At 42.3% G+C, this 24,597-nt stretch overlaps 1 protein-coding gene across 6 annotated transcripts in view; it reads left to right on the forward strand.

Moving 5' to 3' along the window:
• Positions 1 to 24,597, forward strand: part of bcor (BCL6 corepressor) — a 296,044-nt gene that overhangs the window by 123,425 nt on the left and 148,022 nt on the right. Inside the window, exon 1 of one of the 6 annotated variants that reach the window (XM_080203856.1) lies at positions 2,901 to 3,529. The exons of the other annotated variants lie outside the window; for them this stretch is intronic. Coding sequence (XP_080059982.1) covers positions 3,458 to 3,529 — 72 coding nt within the window. The 5' untranslated portion in view covers positions 2,901 to 3,457. Of the gene's footprint in view, positions 1 to 2,900; positions 3,530 to 24,597 lie in introns of those variants that run through there. 6 annotated transcript variants of the gene reach the window in all.

Here is a 24,597-nt window from a genome sequence, read left to right on the forward strand (position 1 = left end):
AACACTAAGTGACAATTTAGTAGATCTCACAAGTAATGAAGAAATGGCCTTGAAATTGAGTACTTATACAAACTACTAATGCCCCACAATGCGGGCGAGAAGCATGCCCTGACTCCCAAATAGAAAACCTCTGCTGTCATATGGGGTAAAAGCAAGAGGCATTCTTTGTCCCCACAAGAAGTAGTTTTTGGGTCCTGTACATGTGAACATAAAATATGGGGCTAAAACATGCTTGAAGTCCCTGTTCCAACATTAGCAGGTAACTGACTTGAATGTGGAGCCAGCTGGAGTAGAAATGCTAAAACAGGAGTATTCCTCCATTGAAGAACCCCCTCCATCGCCATCAGTATTTCTCCCCATCATCAAGAAGCATGGCCTGTTCCCTATTTCCCACCACGCTTATTGTACAACTGAGACTACAGATGGAATACCAGGAGTCTCTTAGACCTCACAATTTTGACTCAGTGTAATTCCCACAAATGGTGTACTTGAGTTTTTAAGTCAGTGTATTTAATTGTGCTGGTTGAGGTATAGATCTTGGATGGCCATGGCATTGGGAGAGCACCCACACATAATATCATGAGGCTTTTTTTGTGTCTACTCAAGTTTGTTGTTTTCTCTGAATATTGGCACCTCTGACAGAGCAGCATTTCCTAAGTACTGCAGTAAAAATTCAGTCTTGGGATGCTTGTGTCACTGGCAGGGATGGCATTTATTGCCCATTCCTTGTTGCCTTTATGCTCAAGTCAGGCAGGAATCTATGGCCTTGTGGCTCAAGAGATGAGAGGGACAACACAGTTCAGATATCCAAATATTTTAAAAGGAGTAGGAGTGGTTGATAAAACTACCAGAAAAATGCATACGAAATTGTAGATTGTATGGAACAAATTGGTAGTTAGAAATCCCTTGTCCATTTTTGAGTGTTGTACTTTAGGGAATGGCTGTCAAGGGAACAGAGAAGTGGCAGAAGGGATTCACTAAATTGATATCAGCCATGAGAGGTTTTTGTTTCCAAAATGGCAAGTCTCCATTGCCCTATAGCATGAGTAGGGCAATGGAGACTTTGATGAGCTAGGAAGGGTAAGATATCCAATGGAAGTGTTCAAAATGATTAGAGTTCTTGATTACATTAAGATAAGTCATCACCAATGGCCAAACATCAGAGCAGCACAATGGCACATTGGTTAGCACTGCAGCCTCACAGTACCAAGGACCTGGGTTCAATTCCAGCCTCGGATCACTGTCTGTGTGCAGTTTGCACATTCTCCCCTTATCTGCATGGGTTTCCCCTAGGTACTCCAGTTTCCTCCCACATAGATTGATTGGTTATGGTAAATTGCCCCATAGTGTCAGGGGACTGGTAGGGTAAATATGTGAGGCTAGGAGGATAGGGCCTGGGTGGATTGTGGATGTAGACTCAATGGGCTGAATGGCCTCCTGCACTGTCGGGATTTTATGATCACCAAAAAGAATGAAAGGAAATAGTAGGAGAATCTTTTTTATTTAAATCACTATTAGGACATAATTGCATTCCACAAACAGGGATAACAAACTTTGTGGCCAGTAAAATTCAGCCACGAGTCCCAGTCATTACCTAGATTCCAGCTGACAGGTGCTGTCCTATGATTGTTTGATAGAAAGTCAAGTGCAGGCTGAAGCTGGCTGCTACCCCCAATTTTTGCAATAATTCAAAAATGGTGACTTGGTTAAGAGATATTAGAGGTTATCTGACAGTACTAGAATTTAACATAAAAACAGGAAAAGGAGGCAAAGTGAAAATATTAATGATTTCATTTGATCTTGTTACAAAGGCCAGACAAGATAAAATGAGAATAAATCTGTCTAAACTGGCAATGGAAACAAAATGGTGGAAATAAACAACAGGTCCACAGCATCTGGAAAGCATCCTCATTCCTCCCCCAACTACAGAGATCGAAAAAGAGAGCATACAAAAGGGAAATCACAGCTTCACTCGGCTGCTGTTTAATCGTCTAAACACACTTCCCTCTCTTTAAAACAAGATGGAAAATACTGGATGATATATAAAGCTCGTGCCATTAAGGCTATGAAATACACACGATCCTATGTAGCTAAAGGAACAGTAATCCACGGGCCAAAATTTATCCACAGGTTCAAATCCCACTATAACGAGTGGAGGATTTAAATTTAAAAACTGGAACTAAAATATTGACATCAGTAAAACTGTCAGATTGTCAGAAAACTCCAACTAGTTCACGAATGTCCTTTATTGAAGGCAAACCTGCTTGTTTACCTGGTTTATCTTATATGTGACCCCAGTCCAACACTAAACTGGCACTCGGAGGTGACCTAAACAGCCACTCGCTTATGTCAAACTATTGCCAATGATTTAAGAGGCATGGCCGCGACCTTTGCAAAGAGATGGCCAAATTCTCTGAAATGTAGGCTCTGGAAAGGGCGGCACACCCTGAGAATTAACATACAAGAAGAAACAGCCCGGCCCATCATACCCCCGCTATGGCGCGGCACTAATCTGGGGACTGGGAAGGAATAGATATGTAAGATAATCAAAACCGAGAGGGGCTGGAAATGTCAGCGGAGTTAAAGGCGTTGAGGTGATCAGAATCAATACATGAACTGCAGGGGAGGTGGTGCATAAAGAAATGATCAGAACTATTAGTGGCATATGCTGGATTAAAACATCGCCTTCCACGAGATTCAGACAGGAGATCAGAAACTTGAGCTCAAGTTGTGGGCGAAGCGGCTGGTGAATGGGTAGCCACGCTCACGTGACTGCTATTTTGTTTCGCTTTATTGAAGCTAATTTATTTCCCGAGGCCACATTCTTGAACGCAGGAAGTAGCAGTCAGGCCCGAGACTCTTCAGTTCGGAGATAATCCTGGTGGAGGCTGTTGTGCAAAGCAAGCGGCGCTACAACTTCAGAGATTAGCTTTCCGCTTGCTAATCTCACTGGGTGGGGAGCCGGGAGGTCGCAGTTTCTGCTGGCAGCACCATGGCGTGAGCTCTTTCATTTGGACGCTTTTTTTGAGAAGCAGCTCTAATGTCCAAGCGCTCTCTCTCTCTCTCTGTGTAACTGGGAGTAGACTTTCCTTATATATCGTTTCCTTTTCCTCGCGTACACAACCCAGCGTATCAAGGTTGAACGGGGCATTGTGAGATCCCACTCCGGTCGGATTTTTTTTAAAAAAAAGCCCTCTTGTATAATTTGAGCGGAACAGAGTGTGTGTCGAGAAAAGACCAGTTTTCCGCGATTCTGACTGTGAATGATGTTGGGGGAAGCTCAGACGCTGGCTGTGTGCCGGGGGCAGACTTGGCTTGACGATTGCCCAGCGAATGCATCGCATGCATAGGAACCATAAGGGGAGGCTTCCATTCCTCCAGCGGAACTTAACACGAATCTGGATCCTGGACTTGCCTGGCTGGCTGAAGCGCTCTACACAGTGAGGTGATTCTGGAGATGGGAGACTCACAAACACTCCACCGAGCGTGGATAAGTGGCCCCACGGCGAAACACCGGGTGAAGAATAAGGTGATATGACGTACAGTTTACACTTGTACATGAAGCATTTTGAGTTCCCCTTTCCTCCACGTGTGCGAAAGGTTCACATTTTTAATATATCGGGGGGAGAAAAAAACTAATGAATCTCATTACAGATAGCAAATTGAGGACACTTTATGTTCATGTGAAAGTGCTGTCTTGAATAAGGTTGCACATTCACATTTTCCGAAATAGAAATATGATTCTAGCCACGAATTTGGAGGCCTGAACTTAAGTCACTTGATCTGAAATTTCCTCTGAAATGTTGGACGACTAAAGCCATTGTTTCTGGTCCTCACCACAATCTCTATTCCCTAGTCACTGAGTCCATCCCCCTCCCTGGCCCACAGCCCCTCAGGCTGAACCCGGGTCTTCACAAGCTTGGCGTCTAATTTTGACCTGAGCTCCAGCCCCAAGATCATAAGACGTAGGAGCAGAAGTAGGCCGTACAGCCATTCAATGAGATCATGGCTGGTCTGATATAATGCTTAACTCCACTTTCCGCCTTATCCCCATAGCCCTTGCTTTCCTTGCTGATTAAAAATCTGTCTATCTCAACCTTGCACATAACGACCCAGCCTCCGCAGCTCTCTGCGGCGAAGGATTCCACAGATTCACCTCCAGCAGTCACCCAGAATATCGCCATGCCTGCCCCGCTTCAGTTTTCTGTTACTGAGACCTCTCCTCCGCGCTTTTCTTATCTTGAGACGCCATATTCCCATTCCCATCATCTTCCCTCTGCAGACTTGGGCTGCTCCAACTCTGCTGCTCACATATGTGAACTCGCACTGCCACCCATCATCCCTATGTTTGCCCAGTCCGGCAATGACTTTCAAATCCTCAGGCTGATTTTTCAATTCCCTTTAAGATCTGGCCCTTCCCAACCCCTCTGAGATTCGGGACACCTTCAGCTCTGGCATCTTGTCTGTCTCTTACTGGAAGGCTGTGCCTTCCGTTGACTAGATCCCAAAGGCTTTGAAATTCCGTCCTTTTAGATCTCCTCACAGCATCTCTACAGTACAGAAAGAGGCAATTCGGCCCATCAAGCCTGTCCCGACAACAATTCCGCCCCCCCCCCCCCGGTTCTATCTTCATAACCCCGCGTAATTACCCTGCTAATCCCCCTCACACTAAAAGGTGGTTTAAGATGGCCAACCAACCTAACCTGCACATATTTGGAGTATGGGAGGAAACCGGAGCACCCGGAGGAAACTCACTCCTCTTAAAGGCTTTTAAAGAGAAAGCTCTCTTTAAGGCTCACTTTTCTGACCGAACCTGCCTTAAAATCTATTTATCTGACTCGGTGTCCGTTTTGTTTACCTATCCTCCAGTGAAATGTCTTGGGATCTGTTACTACATTGAAGGAGCTATATTGCAGTGTGTGGCTGTTGTAGTGAGAACCCAATAATGGTTCATTACTTAAACAAACAAGGAGCAAAATTATGACAAATGCACGCAATAACAGGCACAGATGGTATAATTAACCATTTCTAAATTGGCATTTGTTGCCAAAAACAATGAATATTTTGCGCTGTACATATTGTAATCCTTTGTTTAATTTGGCCCAGGAGACAAGGTGTTGTGTTTAGCACCATGGTATTCCCACTTCCAGGTACTCTTCGCAGTTATTGTTCAATCACGTCGGTGCAGATTTGTGTTTACTATTTACAAAGAATGTATTTGTGCACAGTGTGTACAGGAGCTAACGTGTTTATACCTATGAAGTGTCTTGAAGGATAGCTCCATTATCTTGGGTACGGTTCAGTCTGGGGCGGTACATAAAACCGGAGACTAATGGGATAGGCTTCTCCCATGTTGAGCAGTTTTGAAGCGTATCTCCCGTGCAATCCTGTAGCTGTCTGTTGCGTTGGTTGCACAGAAGGTATTGCGCCTCTGCCCTTGGTGGATCTCTGTGAGCAGGAGGTGAGATGCAGAGCGCTGTAACTGATCTCTATTCATCAGTTTCCGTCTGAGACGTCGCTCGGCTCTGGGGTCACCCGGGGCAGGGGAGTGGTAAACTAAGCCGAAACGGATAATTAATCTGCATCAGAGCTGCTGGCGGCCGACACAAAATGATTCCGGCATCACTGGGGGTTTTCAATGCAATTTAAAAAAAATAACAAGCACCACCGTATCTGGAGGGTTGTGTATGTGTTTCATTTTGGTATCAAAACAATACCTCAGCCGCCAGAATCAGAACGGAAAAATGAAATCCGCAAGGTTAGGTGTAGAACTGTGCCACAGTAGATTCGCATAAATATGTGGATTAGAAAGCTATTGGAGCGTAGCCCGGGTGCGAAATCCTTCATTCATTAGCGGACTGAAAGCCCAAGATTGAAGACATTGTATTTCGGGCAATGTGGGTAAGGATTGCAAACCGCACTTCGTTTTAGAGGCAACATAAACCCCGGATTTGGCTAATCTCACTGGCGACGATTTCTGTTGCTCATTTCGCAACTTCAGCAATGCACTTCTGCAAAATGTGTTTGTTCTGTTTTTTTTTGGCGATCAGTTTCGTAAACGTGCTAAGTGCAATGAATAGAATTTGCCTGTATCCACCTCGTTTCAAAGTTTTATAGCCCCATATTAAGTTCTAAACACAAGATGACACATCGAACGAGGCTTTTTGGGTTTAAAAAAAATCATATCTAACAGAAAACACAGCTCCGGACGCCGGTCGAAACCAACTATTAGGCAAAAGGCTGGAGAGTCATTAGAATTGACCCCATTCTGACCGTCAGAAACTGCACCAGCCCAGTAGAAGATTGCAGAAGCTTTCAGCAATAACAGTAGTTAATAGTTCTTCCGTCATCGACGGTGCCCGACGGTTTATCATTTCTGCAAAGGTTAGTTAAGAATTCCGGAAACTCGCCATTTGGCGAAATTTGCGAACGTAATTCTGAAGGAAAATTGTACATTTCAAGTTCCCTCAGAACTGCGGTCCTGTTCTCACTCCTGAACCAGAATCAACATAAAGGAGCATCAATAACCCTGGCACATAGCAGACAGCTTCCAGTAAAAGTGGCTCTGCAATGTAAGTGTGCCATTTAATGGACCTGCGAACATTATACACTTGTGCCCAATACGAAGGTATTGATTTTCAACCCTTTAGCACATCGCAGATATGAAATTAATATCCAGCAAAAAAAAACCTAAAATGTTGATTCACTTGATCCTCATCAGCAAAGAAACCCCTCTTTTGTAGCTTAAGGACTTTTTTTTCTGATTAACTTTCATTCATTCATTTAAGGGCATAGGTGTTCACCAGCCTTCACTGCTTCACCTAAGTGAATTTTTGTATATGTGTTTCTAGATAATGGTAGCAGCAACTACTTGCATATATATAGGTCTATGAAGTAGCAAATTGACCGTAGGTCCTTCACATGAGTGTTATCAAATTGAATTTGACAACCAGCCACAAAAATATTTTAAGGCAGATGACCAAAAACGTGGACTGTAAAGATGAGTTTTACGGAGGAGAAAGAGCTGGGGAGGTTTATTGAATGATTTCCAATACTTAGAGCCAAGGCATATGAAGGCATGGTTGCCAATGGTGGTGTGATTAAAAATGGGGATGTGCAAAAGGCCAGAATTTGAGGAGGGCTCAGATCTTATCGAGCTGGTGGAAGTTAGAGGTAGGAAGGGATGAACTTGGAGAGTTTTGAACACAATTTAAAATATTGGCAAGATTGCACCAGGAGCCAATGTAGGTCAGCTGACTCAGTGTGAATTAGGATATGGGCAGCAGAGTTTAGTAGGATTTGTTTATGGGAGGTTGAAAGTTGGACGCTGGTAGGACAACATTGGAGTAATTGAGACTGGAGGTATAAAGGCATGGATGAGGACTTCAATGATAAATGAGCTTGGGCAGGATTGCAACTGGACAATGTCACAGAGATAGAATTGAGTTGTTTTGGTGATGGATTAGATACCTAACAAGCTCATTTTGGGTAAAACACGACATTTAAGCTTACAAACCATTTGGTCCAACCTCAGTCATTGGCTAGGGAGTGAAGTTCATGGCAGAGACTGAAAACAATGGCTTTGGTCTAACAAAATTTTAGTTGAAGGGAATTTCTTTTCATCCAACATGACAAAACAACCTGTTAATTAATCAAGAATGTTTGGTGAGATAAAGCTGGGTGATATCAGTGTATATTTGGAAGTTGTGTTTTTGGATGATATCTTCAACAGAAACATGTAGATGAGCAATTGCAGGCAATTCTCTGATTATTATTGCACAGATAAAAATAGAACCAGGTGAGGGAAGTCTGACTCAGCTTAAATATCAAGGAAGATGGTCAACTGTGTCAAAGTTTGCAGATAGGTTGAGGAGGATGAAATAGAATAGTTCACCTTTGTTGTAGTCCCATTGAATATCATTTGTCACTTTGTTTAGGGTTGTTTAAGACTTTGATTAGGGTTGCTTCATGTTGTGGCAGGGCTGAATCTCAGTTTTGGGTTTCACACATGGCATTGTGGAAAGATAGGCACAGATTTGGGAGGGGATAATGGAATACATTATGCCTGAGCTCCATCCTGTCTTCATACATGTACTTTTACCAAGTGGCATTCAACAGCAGCCAGAAACATGGGTCAAGGTTAACTTATTACCTTGCTAAACTGCAAAGAATAATGCAGTTTTAATGCTCACATTCCCAAATGACAGATATTAAAAAGATCAGCTGACTCCCCAACTCATAGAGGTTTACATCATGGAAACAGGCCTTTAGCCCAACTTGTTCATGCTGCCAGATAGTGAAGATTCAACCCAAAACATTGTTTGCATGGTTCAGTTCAACACTGCATGGTACTTAACGTTGAACAAGTGCAGAGATTGCAGAAGTTATAATTTACTACAACTACGTGTTTTGGATTGCAAATGCAATTTAAGTTAATTGTTCTTTCAGTTTGACCTAGAAGGTTTGTAAATGTATATGTGGCCTGCAGCATTGTTACTGCATCACCTGACCACACATGACAATGTGACATGGGTCTTCTTGTCATTTGATCACATTGCTGCTGCTTCATCTTATGAACTGAGTAAAATGCACTAATAGCAATCAATTTATGATAAGCAGTCGAATTCGTAACATGGTTTCTTTATATTTGCAAATAAAGATCTGTTTTTTGCAAACAAAAGGAATATGTCAAGCCTTGTGCTTTTTTTTGTCCTTTTTGTAAAATAACCCAGAGCATGGGGAGTCTATAGTTCCCCATTGCTTTCTCCATGGTAACACCTTGGCCATTGGCTGAGGTATTGCAATCGGAGTTAACTTGCAAACCAGTCCTGTAGTATAAATTGCTGGCATCACTTGAAATTTGGCAATCTTACCTTTGTCCTGATGAGTGCAAGACACAAGCTTGAGCAACATGTCTCACTTTGCGACAATATTGTGAATTTGTTCAGTAAGATCATCAATACTGGATATTCAGTCTTGACCATCAGTTATTTGTGGATCATTGAGCAGTAACTCTGCAATCCATTGCAAGTGCCACTTGGTTTCATCATTTCAAAAGAAAATAAATAAACACATGAACAAATGGTGACTCTAAAGCATGGCCCTTTGGTATCTGAGTTAAGTGTGAACCTAACATGGAAATTATAGGCAGCTTATTAACCTGTAGGACACATTATAAGAACCCAAAATGTTCACAAAAGTGCACATTCTACAAGGTATCATCAAGAGGAGGAGTCAATACTTATCACCCAGAACTCCCTCCATTGTACCCCATTCCCCAACTGATAGAGTGGGAGTTAATGCTGCATTCAAACTGATTGATAGCAGGTGTGGTTGAGGATTCCTATGTTGGAAAATCGTCCAGATATTTAAATTTTTTAATGGGGAAAGTCCTGATCTCCACTTGTCATTATCCTTTAATGGAATTGACACTAGCCTCATAGGAAGTGTAGTCACGCAGCCATGTTCTTCTCCCATTTTTTTGGTCAATATGTCCACTAATATATGGTGTTGTCTACCTAGTTTTTTAACAATTCAATTTACAAAGAAAATTGATGAGCAAACAGAAAAGATTGTAATTATTAAATGTGAAATGGATCTAAGTCCAGTGATTACAATCTTTCAGTGATGGATGTGTCAGGCATGTGCAAATTGCTGAGGAATTATTTATGTTTTTCAATCCACTATTGGGTACACTGAAAGTCGATTGACAACAGGAATACTTGGTCCATAAAATAGTGCAATTAAAGGGAAATTTTGGGTGCAAATGCACCCAAGAGCTGACCACTTATTGCTCTGTAGTTGGTCATACAGAAATCACACTGTTGAATTAAATTAAACTGTAAATTGGACTCATCTTGCAATATCTTCAGATCAGAGTAGGCAGATCTCGCTAACACACATTTTATATTGATACAATAGAGTACTAATCTTCAGTTTTCTGAAGATCTGTTCAGAAAACTACTGGAAATCTATATATTGCACGGAGAGTGAATATTGGTGTGCAATTAGTAAATGTCAATATATTAGGCCACTCAACATATGCTGAATTGACAGGAAGAGAGAAAGTTAATATAATGCTTGAATGAGTATGTATTATTATTCTTGCAATAATTGCTACTTTTGGCAGTCAAATGTATGGACTTCATAATTCCTAGCTTATGCAAATCTTTATGCAATTTCATTTCCCTTTTTTCCCCACCCATTGAGATTGCCACTGCAATTTCCTTTTGTTTCTCAATCAGTTGTGAAGGGAAGCTCTTTGTGACATGAACTAATTGTGACACTTATTCTTCCCCTTCACCCAATTGGAGCAATCTCCTGCATGTTTTATTTCTCATTTGTATACCTGTACACTTAGTAGGAAGGTAAATAAGAGTAAGCCATGTCCACAAGTAGTATCAGTTCAAATTGTTGTCTTTCAGTGATATGGACAACATTACGAATCTTGACTGCCATTCCACGAGCTAATCTAACCAAGACCAGCCACTACAGATATTAAGGATATAATTGTACAGTCTGAATAAGAGCTCTGGTTATTCAATCAACAGCACTGACTACACCCCCACTCCCAGCTCCAAATTGTTATTGCCATTCTGAGTAACTGTAAAATTCTCCACTTGGGCTCTTTGAACCTGGAGGTTACCATTGACCTGAAACTTAACTAGACTAGGCATTATCAATACTGTGACTACAAGAACAGGCCAGAGGCTAGGAATCCTGTGGTGAGTAACTCCTCTCCTGATTTCCCAAAGCCTGTCCACAATCTACAAGACACAAGAATGGACTGTGATGGAATACACCTCCCTTGCTAGATGACTGTTCTTCCAACAGCACTCAAAGATTGACAACATCCAAAACACAAAGCAGCGTGCTTGATTGGCACCTTATCCACAAACATTCATTCTTTCTACCACCAATGCACACTAGTAGCAGTGTGTACCATCTACCAGATGCGTGCTGCAGGAACTCATCAAGGCTCCTTAGACAGCATTTTCCAAACCCACATCCATGCCGTCTAGAAGTCTTAAGGGCAGCAGACTCATGGGGACATCACTATCTGGAAGTTCCCTTCCAAGCTACTCATCATCCTGAGTTGGATATATATTGCCAGTCCTTCAATGTTGCTGAATCAAAATCATGAAACTGCCAGTAAATGGCAGAACCCTTCCTTAAGAGTATTGATAGGCAAAGGGATCTGGGTGTACAGGTACCCAGATCACTGAAAGTGGCAATGCAGGTGGAAAAGGTAGTCAAGAAGGCATACAGCATTCTTGCCTTCATCGGCTGAGGCATTGAGTTTAAAAGTTGGCAAGTTATGTTGCAGCTTTGTAGAACCTTAATGAGGCTGCATTTGGAAAATAGTGTTCAATTCTGGCCGCCACACTACCAGAAGGATGTGAGGCTTTGGAGAGGGCACAGAAAAGATTTACCAGGATGTTGCCTGGTATGGAGAGCACTAGCTATGAGGAGAGGTTGGAGAAACTTGGTTTGTTATCACTGGAGCAATGGAGGTTGAAGGGAGACCTAATAGAAGTCTACAAGATTGAGAGGTATGGACAGAGTGGATAGTCAGAAGCTTTCTCCCAGGGTGAAAAAGTCAATTACTAGGGAGCGTAGGTTTAAGGTGCAAGGGACAAGGTTTAGAGGAGATGTACAAGGCAGATTTTTTACACAGAGTAATGGGTGCTTGGAACTCGTTGCCAGGGAACGTAGTGGAAGCGGATCCAATAGTGATTTTTAAGGGGCGTCTTGACAAGTACATGAATAGGATGGGAATAGAGGGATACAGTCCTCAAAAGGGTAGGGGGTTATGGTTAAGTTGGGCAACATGGTCAGTGCAGGCTTGGAGGGCTGAAGGGCCTATTCCTGTGCTGTAATTTTCTTTGTTCTTTGCCTCCCGAACAGCACTGTGAATGTATCTACACCATATGGACTGCAGCGGTTCACAAAGCCATCTCACCTCCACTTTTACAAAGGCAATTGGGAATGGCTGTTGAATATTTGCCTAGCCATTGAAGCCCACAACCCTTGAATTAATAAAAAAAAATCAGCATTTCTGAATCTGATAGGCAAGGGATTGAACATGGTCTAACCTAATATTTTCCTGGGGTGGAGAGTAGGTTATTATAATTAGCCAAGGAATTCCTCTGTTAGGTTAAGGAGATTTATGAAGTTTTCTGTTCCAGCGACTACTGAACAACCACAGCTGGAAGTGTGTGTATGTGGGTGAGCAATTGATGAGCATGATGACTTGGTTTCTTGGGATAATGTGCCAGTACTCATCATCTAACCTCACCAATAAATTATAGTCACTTGCATCAGATAATGGAGGGCAGCAACCATTTATGGAATTGCATCCCAGTGAGGAAGTTAATGTCTTCAAAAGTGGACTGAGAGAAAATTTGAATTTTAACAAATTTCATTTAGATTGAAATATACAAGGTTCACAATACTTTAATAGTATAAATATATATGTACAAAATCATTTGAAAATTGAACATTTATTTATATTAGGCTGGCACTAATCCAGGCACAGATTACTGCCATGGTTGTATTGCGTTCCACAGGTCAAATCAGATGTTAGGTCAGCTGATGTCTGGGTCAATTTATGCATTCTATATCAATCCCACTGTAAACAAAGTTAAAGTTTATTTAACAAGACTCATCTCAGTCTAATTGTAGATGAGTGCTAACTTAGATTCAATATAAATTCTACTCTGCTGTAAAGGGACTGGTGCAATATAGGACTATTACTGAATCAGGAGTTGTGGATTTTCTGAAGTGGAGGCCAGTTATTCTGATTACATGTGCCCGTTGAAATGGTAAACAGCAGCATGCATAGATTTTTACGAGAAGCCTATTGCCATTCTGTTGACTCGTCTCATTTTTTGTTCAGAAGTAAATAGAACAACAGTAGCTAGACACTTACAATTATACTAGGCGAATAGTGGTACAACATCTCCAGTGCTAATAGAGAAGCTGGATTTGTCATCATGCCAAAATACTGCAGGTACAGGCCACCAGTGAACATTATAGGGTAGCTGATGGCATTGTGAAACCGTCACTGGATCAGTAATCTAGAGACGTGGGATAACGTTCTGGGTAAAGGGGCAGCACAGTAATGCAAGGGGTGGCATAGTGATGTAGTATTTAGCAATGTTGCTTTACAGCATCAGTGGCCGGGTTTGATCCCAGCCTTTGGTGACTGTGTGGAACTTGCATGTTGTCCCTGTCCCTGTATCTGTATGGGTTTCCTCCCACAGTTCAAAGATGTGTAGGTTAAGTGGATTGGCCACACTAAATTGCCCTTTAGTGTCCCAAGATTTTTAGGTCATGGTATTAGTGGGGCGAATGCATGGGGTTACGGGGATAGGGCCTGGATAAAGATGCTCTTTTGGAGAGTCAGTACAGACTTGATGGGCTGAATACCTTCTTCTGCACTGAAGGGATTCTGTGAATGTTCTAGGGACCTGGTACAAATCCCACCGTGGAAGATGGTGAAATTTAAGTTATGTAAAAATCTGGAGTTAAAAAAGATCTAGTGGTGACTATGAAATCATTCTTGATTGGCAAATCAGGGAGTGTCTTTATGGTAATGCCCTTTTTGGGGAACAAAATCTGCTGTTCTTACCTGCTCCCGCCTGTACGTGACTCTAGATCCCTCGAGTCTGCGCAGACTCTCTGAAAGAGCATTTTACCCAGGCCCACCCCACCTCCCTAACCGTATGCATTTACCATGGCTAATCCACCTAACCTACACATCTTTAGACATGCAAAGGAAAAGAATGTGCAAACTCCACATAGAGCCACCCAAGGCTGGAATCGAACCCAGTTCCCAGACACTGAGACAACAGTGCTAACCACTGTGCCACACATGATGTGGATCCTAGGAGTGGACGATAAATAATGGCCTCTATCGTGCACACGCTGCAAATTAACCTTTAAAAATCCAATCTTGATCACACCGTTGGGCAATATGAAACTGCGTTAAGTTTGTGTTCCTATCTCCTGGACTAAGAAACAGAAGTCACTTTGGACTCTGTTTATGAGTGCTGTGTTAGAAAGTACAGTTGTATGGACTTGGATTAAGATTGCAGTGATGCATCACTTGTTGGCAATCACTATCCAAAAGTAACATATGAGGGACAGGTGATGGAAAACTGGTGGCACCTCTGGGGTCATCTCCCGTCAGGAGCGATAAAAGGAAACTGGAAGCTGAAGAAGCAGTATTCGCACAGTTTTCTGAAACACGTAAATATCTTCGTGCAGTTGGCATAACGAACTTGCTTGGATTAAAAAAAAATCCACTGTGCTGCACTTGAATTGGAAGGAAGACCATTGGCCCTGCGACAGAATGCGGCAGTTAAAGAACGGCATGGGGGTCGAAGTCCATATTTGGCCAACAAGACAGCCACATTGTGCAGTGAGGTCGCTCTGTGTGTTGTCCTATGTGTCAGGCTCCAAACTCCAGCGCGATCGATATAGGGTAGAGCAGTGCGTCTAGTTGGATCGCTGTTTCATCGAGCCGGAACAGGCACGATGGGCTAAATAGCCTCCTCCTGTGTTTCCGTGCTGTATTTTTTGAACAGTTTGATCAACTGTTCAAATAATACAGTGCACTTTTGGCTGAGCCCTGAAATGCAGAAAACACTGACCTTAAAACGATGGCGGGGGTGGGGTAGGGGTCCGCTATATACTCTGTGTGTGTGTGGGTTTGCGCATTTCCGATATGATTTAATATCCATTAGTCGTTTTGGCTTCGCTAAAGTAGAAGCCATTCCCCCTCATAACCATACGATTTAAAAGTGTCTGTCACAAAATTAGGAATACAAGGATTGAATAGACATCCGAGATGGTCAGTTTTGAAAAATCAACAAAAATAATATACACATTGGGTGAAATTATGATTGGGTCCTATGTATTTTTTTTATTAACAAAGACTCAAAAGGTGACCCAGAAAAACGCTGCGGGTACTATATTCCACAAAAAAATGGGTCGCTGCGTTTTTAATCTGCAGCCAGATAGGGTCTGGTATCGCTTCGAGTAACTAAGCATGTGTAGCAGGATATAAAACACAGTGTGGAGATGTGAGAGTAGATAGTAAAGGTGGAGACATCGCATCCGCTGTAAATTGCCTGGTTATGACGTCGCGGGTAGGTGTAGCAGTGGTCGAGAATATTTTCCTCTGGTGCAGCAATTTAAACCTTTGGGTGCCGAGGAAGGAAAATATAGTAAAGATACTGTGTCACTTTTCATTGGTGTACGTAACGCCCGTGTAGTCTGAGAACAGGACCGTGCTCGCTGTTCACTCGAATACCGCCGAAGTTTCAGAGTTTCAGACTCGAGGCGTCTGTAGTGAAACTTGTGTGTTATTATTTTGCACAGTAAAGCTGTTTTGTTTTAAAAGTTTGCGACCAGGCTGGAGTACCCAGAGCCAGCCAACCTTCTTTTTGGTTTGGTCTACGAATCCAAGTTGGGGTGGGGTGGGGGGGCGGGGGAGGCGGTGGTGGCTGGTGGTGGGGGAGATGAGGCTTGAAGAGAAGCCCATCCCCCACCATCGCTGCAGTAAATTTACTGAACGTCTGAAGCTGGAAGCCATGAAAGACTTTGCCTAAGTCCTCGTGTTGTGAAGTGGCATGCGCCGGGCGAGCTGTTTGCCCGCTCCTGTCCGAGTATCAGGAAGTTGTCTGCCTTGTATAATGCATTTATTCAGGAGACATTCGCCTTCAGCAGCGACGCTGTTCAGCATTACTCTGACCTATTTCCACTCAGTTAGAACATTACTGCTTTTTATATACGGATGGGCCCGATTTGCAAAACCAAATCCGTCAATTGATTCATTTAATCTGTCAATTGATCGATCGGACCCTTTATAACCTGCCACGGCCTTTGTAAAATAAATATTTGTTTTTTACATTAATATTTCATTAATTTTACTGGCATTATTAGCTGCCATTTTTCCCGGAACCATGACAGATTGCTTCTGTAAAAACTCTATTTAGTAGGTGCTCCAAAGGTAAACGTGCTGACAAATCTGTTCTCGACAGCTTTTCCACTGCATCTTTGAAGATTTTCCTCTGATACTGACCCCTGTAGAAATAAAACCGACAAGCTTTAATTACTCACATCCCTTGAGTAATTTTACATTTTAGTTTGGGGGCGATCTGAAGTATCATCTGTTGCTATAATTGGCAACTCATTGACTGTTTTCACACATTTTGAATTTGGTACATTTGCACTCACTCCCACTTAGGAGGAAATGATAAAGTGTATGGTTTAATTGCAGGAGGAAGTGTTGTAAGGATTCAAGTATGGCATTTGTGATTAAATGTGACTTTTATTTTTATAGAAGGACTCAGAGTCTCGGGCAGAAAGGGGATTGGTAGAATATAATTTGGTATATGAATGTAGTTTCTAGCCTTGTGCAGTCACAGTCATTGGGCATTTTTGCGGCCAGCATGGGGGTTCATAAACGCAGTCTGTAGTTTATTAAACTGTGCACTTTGAGCTTTTTGCAATGAAAACCGCTCCTATCAACGGGGGCTTTTATTTCCTGAACACAATGTTTAAAGAAATCGGTCTTTAAATACACAAAACGTGCTGGGAAGTGCAGCGTATATGTAAGGCAAAAGTTCCTTTATTACCGACCGGGTTATGTGTAGCGGAGAACAATAGGAACGATGTCCCTATCTCTTCAGAACAATTACGTTTTCTGCTACCTCGATCTGTCTCATGGTGTTGGTTTTTATTGTAGCCGTTTCATTTCTGATGATTTCGCTGTACCTCGTCTCTTAGTCATTATTACAGTCGGTGGTCAAGCTTTGTGCTTGGTCTCTTCCATTATTTATCGCGCAATTTCCACTGGGAGAAAGATCCAGTCTTCTATCGATGGTGGTGCCGTTTAACTTTGTAAATTGCATTCCAGGGCTGAATGTTGGGACTGGGCGAGCTTTGCTGTTAGCTATCATTGCCCTCGTCGCTCCCAGCGAGCCGTTTGCAGGCACGGTGACAGTCTGTGTGTGTGTGTGTGCGCGGTGCGGGGAGGCTTTGCAGCGCGCACTGTCCCAAGCGACCATCAAGCCGTGACTGTGAAGCGCTCCCTCTACCTGCTGACACGCCATTACTCATTGTGCTCCTGCGAATCTATTCCATCCACATCATTTGGGAGTTTACTTAATACGGGCTGTACCACACGCGTGGACATAGCCGAGCTTGTTACATCTATGCGTACACTTCCCACTTAGGCATCGTCCTCTGTGTGGAGCTGATTCTAATGCACATCATGTGATTTGAAGATTTTTGTTTCTGCACAAGCACCTCAGCCGTTTTGTGGTGGGGTGCTGATTTAAAAAAAATGTTGCCCAGATTTTGAACTGGATTCCTATAATCTACGTTAGACAAAACAATGCACGCACTACAAAATATATTTATTATCTGCAATACTCTAATCCTCTACAGCTTGACCCTACAGCTTTACCATGGGAGCTCCACGCTATTGATATTGGTTGCGGGGGCTCAAGATGGTTGGAATTGTAATAAGAGGCGACCAATGGTGGGTGGGTGAGTGGGGGGGGGGGGGCGGTGATTGTACTGGTGGTGTACTTACGAATACTTTTTTCAGATGAAAGGAATTGCATTTTACATCGCCTTTTGCTACCACCTCCCGTCTGGAAAGCACCTTCCAGTCATTATCTTGTTAAAGTGTAGTCACTGCTGTGGGTATAGCAGGCAGCCAATCTGCACAGAACAAGGTCCTACAAATTGCCAAGATATCATGACGAGATAATATGCTTAAGTGATGTGAGTTGGAGGACAAACATTGGCCAGGACTCCATGGGATGCCCTGGTTATCTTTCAACAGTGTAATGGGATTTTTTTTACTCTCACCCCTGAGGACAGACTATATCTCAGTTTAATGTCTCACCTGAAAGATGGCAGCTGCGTACGGCACTGACGTGTCCGTCGGAATGATCAAGCTTCTGGAGTGGGTCTGGAACCCATGATCTTTGAACTCAGCCAATATGCTGGCATGGAGTCTGGCCTGACAACCTAATTCACAGTTGTACCATACAAATGGAGGTAACACACATTCTTGCATATGCTTGCTTCCAAGATTCCAATCACAACGCCCTAAGTTTGGTTCAGAAAATGTTTTTGTCTGGATTTTTTTCACAAACTTTAGTGATAATTAATGTTTTCTACTCTGACTGCAGCAATGACCCCTAATCTTACAAAGCAGCTAGAGTGTTACCACACATTTATGCAATGCTGTTCAGGTAAAGTGATATCTCAACACTTTACAAGTGCACACCAAGCAGGGAAAAAATACCGCATGAATATAAAGTGCCTTTTAATCCTCAGGATTTACCAAATAGTTCACAGTCAATTAATTATTTTTGAAATGATGTCACTGCTGTTTTGTAGGCAAAGATGGGTGAGAGTGGGCAAATATTCACACCCGAATCCACAAATAGTAAACACGGTAAATAACTGGTTAATCTGTTCTGCTGGTTTGGCTAAGGGATTTTTTTTAAGTTTGTTCATGGGATGTGAGCATTACTGGCAGGGCCGCAACTTGTTACCTATCCCTAATTATTCATGAACTGAGCGGTTTGCTCAGCCATTTCAGAGGACTGAATAAGAATAAACTGGAGTAACATTTAGGCCAGACCAGGCAAGGATGGCAAATTTCCTTCCCCAAAGAAACCAGATGGGTTTTTACGACAATCAGCAATGGTTTCATGGTCATTAGATTTTTAATTCCAGATTTTTTTAAAATTCAATTCAAATTCCACTATCTGCCATGGTGGGATTCGAACCTGCATCCCAGTGGCATTACCCTGGGTCTCTGAAATACTAGTGTAGTGATAACACCACAATGCCATTGCCTCATCTTGTGCTTGTTGATCATAGCACCGACAAATCTCTCTGCACTACTTCACAGCGCCAATATAATTGTTTATTTCCATCTGATGCAGACATACATGACTTCCCCACTTTAACAAACAGCATTGAAGAATCAGCTTAACCAAGTCCCCAGTTTTGAGCTTGAATCCATGCCTCAGACCAGAATGCTTCCCCAAAGTAAAAGGATGTTGGAGCAGGGGTGAAAGATCAATACAGTAAAAATATAGATTTTAAAAAGATTTTTGAAGGCAGAGAGAAAAATAGGAAGGTAGGTGAAAAGTTGGAAGCGTTCCAGAAAACAGGGGCATGTTACTTTAAAGATGAAAGAAACTGAGAGTCGGGAGTTAAGGAATGACTTGAATGGCTACTCAAATCCTGTGAAGTAGGGCCATGGGAAACAAGCAATGAAAACCAGGATCTAGAGGTGAGTCATTGGAACACCAATGAGGTTGGTACGATGGAAGTGATAGCTGCGTGGGATTTTGTGCAGAAGGACCTGGTCCACAGAAATCCACACTAATTGATTACAAAGCAAAAAAAGATAAAAGCAAAAATTTATAAATGCCAAAATTCTGAAACAAAAACAAAGAAACAGTGTTTGTGGATCAACTTTTCATCAGAACAACAACAAAGATGAAGATTGATTTTTTTTCATTCAGAACAAATGAAAGGGATAAACTATCATTAACCTACAATTTAAACAAGAAATAAAAATTATTAGATGACATAAAAAGTAGAGAATGCTGGAAATGCTTATTTGGTTAAGTATCAGCTGTGGAGGGTGAATATAGAAAAGCTGAAGGGGAGTGGTGGCTCTGCAGGGCTTGAAAAAACAAAAATGAAAAATAAGAATGTAGACTCTTCCCCACCTGTATTCTGATGGAAGGTCTCCACCCTGCAGCCTGTTCCCTCTGCCTATTCCATCCTAAAGAAAACATTAACTGTAGTTAAAAGCTATTGGTAAGGTCTGAAGCTACTAAAATCGAGGTTCAGGCCACAAGTGTACGTGAACTCTCACAAGACGATAAACTTGAAGTTGTGTACCACTAGGCACAGCGTGAGTGATGCACAATGGACAGACACACAAAGTATTTGCAAAATGGTTCTGGTTGTCTTGATGTTAAGCGGTAGGGTATCACAACTTATCCAGGACTTGATATAATAAAAAATACTGGAAATGATCATCCGGCATTTGATGTTGGGCAGGCAGCTAGGCAGTGCAGCACCTGTACCAGTGATGGTTTAATAATAGAGTTGGATACATATATGGCAAATGTGGGTCACTTTCCAAAGATATTGCCACTGGGTTAAAATACACAAATGATGAATAGGAGCAGTCCAAACCTAGGCTGCTAGGTTCACCAAAAACGACTGAACATTGGAAGAGAAGTTGTTTGAGAAATTAGTGTTAGGATAAATAGAAGCAAACAGTGAGAGAGCAGTGCTGCTGACATGGATTAGGAAGAACATGCTGCATAGAGGTAAAGGAAGACCAGGAGAGTATGCAAGTTTTGTTCGCAGTCCCGCAGGTAATATTGGTAAGTTGAACAAGCTGGTGTCTGCTTTTCGGTCTGGTTGGAAATTGGATTGAAAGAACTCAAAGCAGGAATGTTAGTTGAGTTAAGACTATATTTGGAAGAGCAATGTACTTAATGTCATGAGAGGCCAAAGATAGCTTTTTATGGACTGGAAGATAGGATAGCTTGAGAAGAGCAGATCAGTGCCTCAAGATGTGTTGAAAAATGCCATGACCATGTGGCTGTGAAGGGAATAGTAAATGGTTGAGTGTTGAATGGATTACTTTGATTTTGAAAGCAAGGCAATCCATTTGTTTACTTTATATTTACTGATGAGTATGGAGTGTGTTGGGGGAGGATCATTTTGACATGAAGAGTTGCTATTTTGGATGGCCTCTGTCTTCCAGGATAATTGCGGACTTTTAGGTTCTGGATTTGGTCATGAGACTTTCTTGAGAAATATAGGATTCTTGGGGCTTCACAGGGTCGATGCTGAGAGGTTGTTTCATTTTGTGGGAGAGTTTAGGATCAGCGGGCATAATCTCACAGTAAGGGGTCATCCAATTAAGACTGAGATAAGAAAGAATTTCTTCTCAGTAATTAATCCATTTTTTCTAAACCACAGTGAACTGGAGTGGCTGGGTTAAGTATGTCAATGGCTGAAATAGACTGATTTTTAATTAGTAAGGGAACCAAGGGTTATGAGGATAAGACAGGAAAGTGGAATTGAGGATTATTACATAAGACCAGTCATGATCTCATTGAATGGCAGAGCACACCTGATGGGCCAAATGACCTAATTCTGCTCTTGCATCTTTATAGTCTTAACGAACAAAATGGTGGTGTTTCTTGAACTGGTCAAGACAGTTCTGAACGAGGACTGCCAGGCTAGTTGTTTTCCATGTGTGTTGTAGTTTAAAGTTCGTGGAAGCAAGGTGACAATTACATTCAGGAGATGGGAAACTTCTAATGTCCGGTGTGGGCAAGCAAATTAATTATAGCGGCATGGTAAATTACTCAGCAACAAATTCAATGTGAGTGGAAGACCAGATTACAGAGAGTTGGAGAAGGATGGTGAGGAATTTGGGTGCAATTTTCACAGGTGTAGAAGAAGAATGGAAGGGTTAGAAGCAGGCTAGAGGGTGTGTGTAGTGAAATTAACAAAGAACTAATGAGATAATTCTACTGGTGATTGCAGCCACGAAGGTGACAAGGCATTGACAGGTAGCAAGATAAGTTGACAATAAGACCACAAAACATAGGAGCAGAACTAGGCCACTCGGCCCATCGAGTCTGCTCCACCATTCAATCATGGCTGATATTTTTCTCATCTCCATTCTCCTGCCTTTTCCCCATAACCCCAATCCCCTTATTAATCAAGAACCTATCTTTCTCTGTCTTAAAGACATTTACTCAATGACCTGGCCTCCACAGCCTTCTGTGGCAAAGAGTTCCACAGATTCACAACTCTCTGGCTGAAATTCTTTCTCATCTGTTTTAAAGGATCATCCTTTTAGCCTGAGGTTGTGTCCTCTAGTTTTAGTTTTTCCTACTAGTAGAACAGCCTTTCTACGTCCACTCTTTCCAGGCCTCGTGGTATCCTGTAAGTATCCTGTAAGTTTCAATAAGAAACCCCCTGCCCCCCCATCCTTTTAAACTTCAACAAGTACAGACCCAGAGTTCTCAACCCTTCCTCATGCGACGAGCTCTTCATTCCAGGGATCATTCTTGTGAACCTCCTCCGGACCCTTTTCAAGGCCAGCACATCTTTCCTTAGAGATGGGGTCCAAAACTGCTAACAATACTCCAAATAGGGTCTGACCAGAGCCTTATACAGCCTCAGAAGGAAGTCCCTGCTCTTGTATTCTAGCCCTCTTGGCATGAATGCTAACATTGCATTTGCCTTCCAAACTGCCGACTGAACCTGCACGTTAACCTTAAGAGAATCTTGAACAATGATTCCCAAGTCTCTTTATGTTTCTGATTTCCTAAGTATTTTCCCATTTAGAAAATAGTCTATGCCTCCATTCCTCCTTCCAAAGTGCATAACCTCACACTTTTCCACATTGTATTCCATGGCTACTTCTTTGTCCACTCAACTAACCTGTCCAAATCCTTCTGCAGCCCCGCTGCTTCCTCAATACTACCTGTTCTTCTACATAACGTTGTATCATCTGTGAACTTAGTAACAGTGCCTTCAGTTCCTTCCTTCAAATTGTTAATGAATATTGTGAAAAATTGTGATTCCAGCACTGACCCCTGATGCACACCACTAGTCATTGGCTGCCATCCTGAAAAAGACCTCTTCAGTCAGCCAATTCAGTCAGTCGGTTCTGCCAGTCAGCCAATCCTCCATCCATGCCAGGATCTTACCATTAATACCATGGGTACTTATTTCACAGTCTCCTATGTGGCACCTTGTCAAAGGCTTTCTGGAAATCTAAATAAATCATGTCCACTGGTTCTCCTTTATCTAACTTCCTTGTTACCTCCTCAAAGAACTCCGATTTGTCAGACATGACCTCCCCTTGACAAAGCCATGCTGACTCAGCCCTATTTTATCATGCACTGCGACCTCATCTTTAATAATGGACTCTAAAATCTGACCAAAGTCAGGTTAACCGGCCTACAATTTCCTGTCTGTTCCCTTCTTAAACAGCAATGTTACATTAGCTACTTTCCAGTCCTCTGGGACCCTCCTGCGATTCCTGAAAGATCACCAATGTCTCCACAATTTCCTCAGCTATCTCTTTTAGAACCCTGGGGTGTAGTCCATCCGGTTCAGGTGATTTATCCATCTTCAGATCTTTTCAGTTTTCCCAGAACCTTCTCCTTAGTGATGGCCACTACACTCACCTGTGCCCCCTGACTCTCCTGGAGTTCTGGCATCCCACTGGTGTCTTCCATCGTGAAGACTGATGCAAAGTAACTATTCAGTTTCTCTGCTATTTCTTTATTTCCTATTATTAGTTCTCCAGCCTCATTTTCCAGTTGTCCAATGTCTACTTTTGCACCTCTCTTACCTTTTATATATTGAAAAAAAGACTCTTCCCATTTTCTTTTATATTACTAACTAGCTTACACTCATATTTCATCTTCTCCCCCTTATTGCTTTTTCAGTTGTCCTTTGCTCCCTTTTAAAGCTCCCCAGTCCTTGCTACTGTGTGCTTTTTTTTTTGCTTTTATGCTGGCCTTGACTTCCCTCATCAGCCTTGGATGCCTCGTTCTCCCCTTAACATGTTTCCTCCTTGGGATGAATTTCTGTTGTGCCTCCTGAATAACTCTGAAAAAATTCCTGCCAATGCTGTTCCACTGTCTTCCCTGCTAGGCTCCCTTTCCAATCAGCTCTGGCCAGCTCCTCCCTCATGTCTTTGTCGTTACCTTTATTTAATTCTAATACCTTTACATCTGATCCCAGCATCTCCCTCTCAAACTGCACGGTAAATTCTATCATATTGTGGTCACTGCTCCCTAAGGGCTCCTTCACCTTGAGCTCCCTATTAAGTCTGTCTTACACATCACTAAATCCAGAATTGCCTTTTTCCTAGTAGGCTTTGTCACAAGTTGCTCCAAAAAAACATCTCTTAGACATTCCACAAATTCCTTTTCTTGGGATCCACTACCTACGTGATTTTCCCAGTCCACCTGTATATGGAAGTCCACCATGATTATCGTAATATTGCCTTTTTTATATATTTTTTTCTATTTCCTGATTTATTTTCTGCCCCACATCCTGACTACTGCTCAGGGACCTGTACATAGCCCCCATCAGGGTCATTTTCCCTCTGTGATTCTTCAACTTGCAACCATGTCTCTGTGATGCCCACAACATTGTACCGGCCAATTTCAATGTGCGCAACAAGCTCATTTGTCTTGTTCCACATACTGCACACATTTAGGTACAACACCCTCAGTCCTGCATTGATCACCTCCCTTCTCATACTTGTCAACTTTTTTGCTCTGCCTTGGATTAGATTTCTGCCACCTGCTATACTCTCTTCTGTTACATGGTCTGGAAATTTTACTAGCCTTCAATTTCATTTACCTGCACTTAGAGTCATAGAGGTTTACAGCATGGAAATAGGCCCTTCGGCCAACTTGTCCACGCTGCCCTTATTTTTTTTAAAAAACCCTAAGCTAATCCCAATTGCCCGCATTAGACCCATGTAAC

This window comes from Carcharhinus amblyrhynchos, chromosome 15 (assembly GCF_965287045.1).
Source record: "Carcharhinus amblyrhynchos chromosome 15, sCarAmb.v2.hapA, whole genome shotgun sequence".
Classification (NCBI taxonomy): domain Eukaryota; kingdom Metazoa; phylum Chordata; class Chondrichthyes; order Carcharhiniformes; family Carcharhinidae; genus Carcharhinus; species Carcharhinus amblyrhynchos.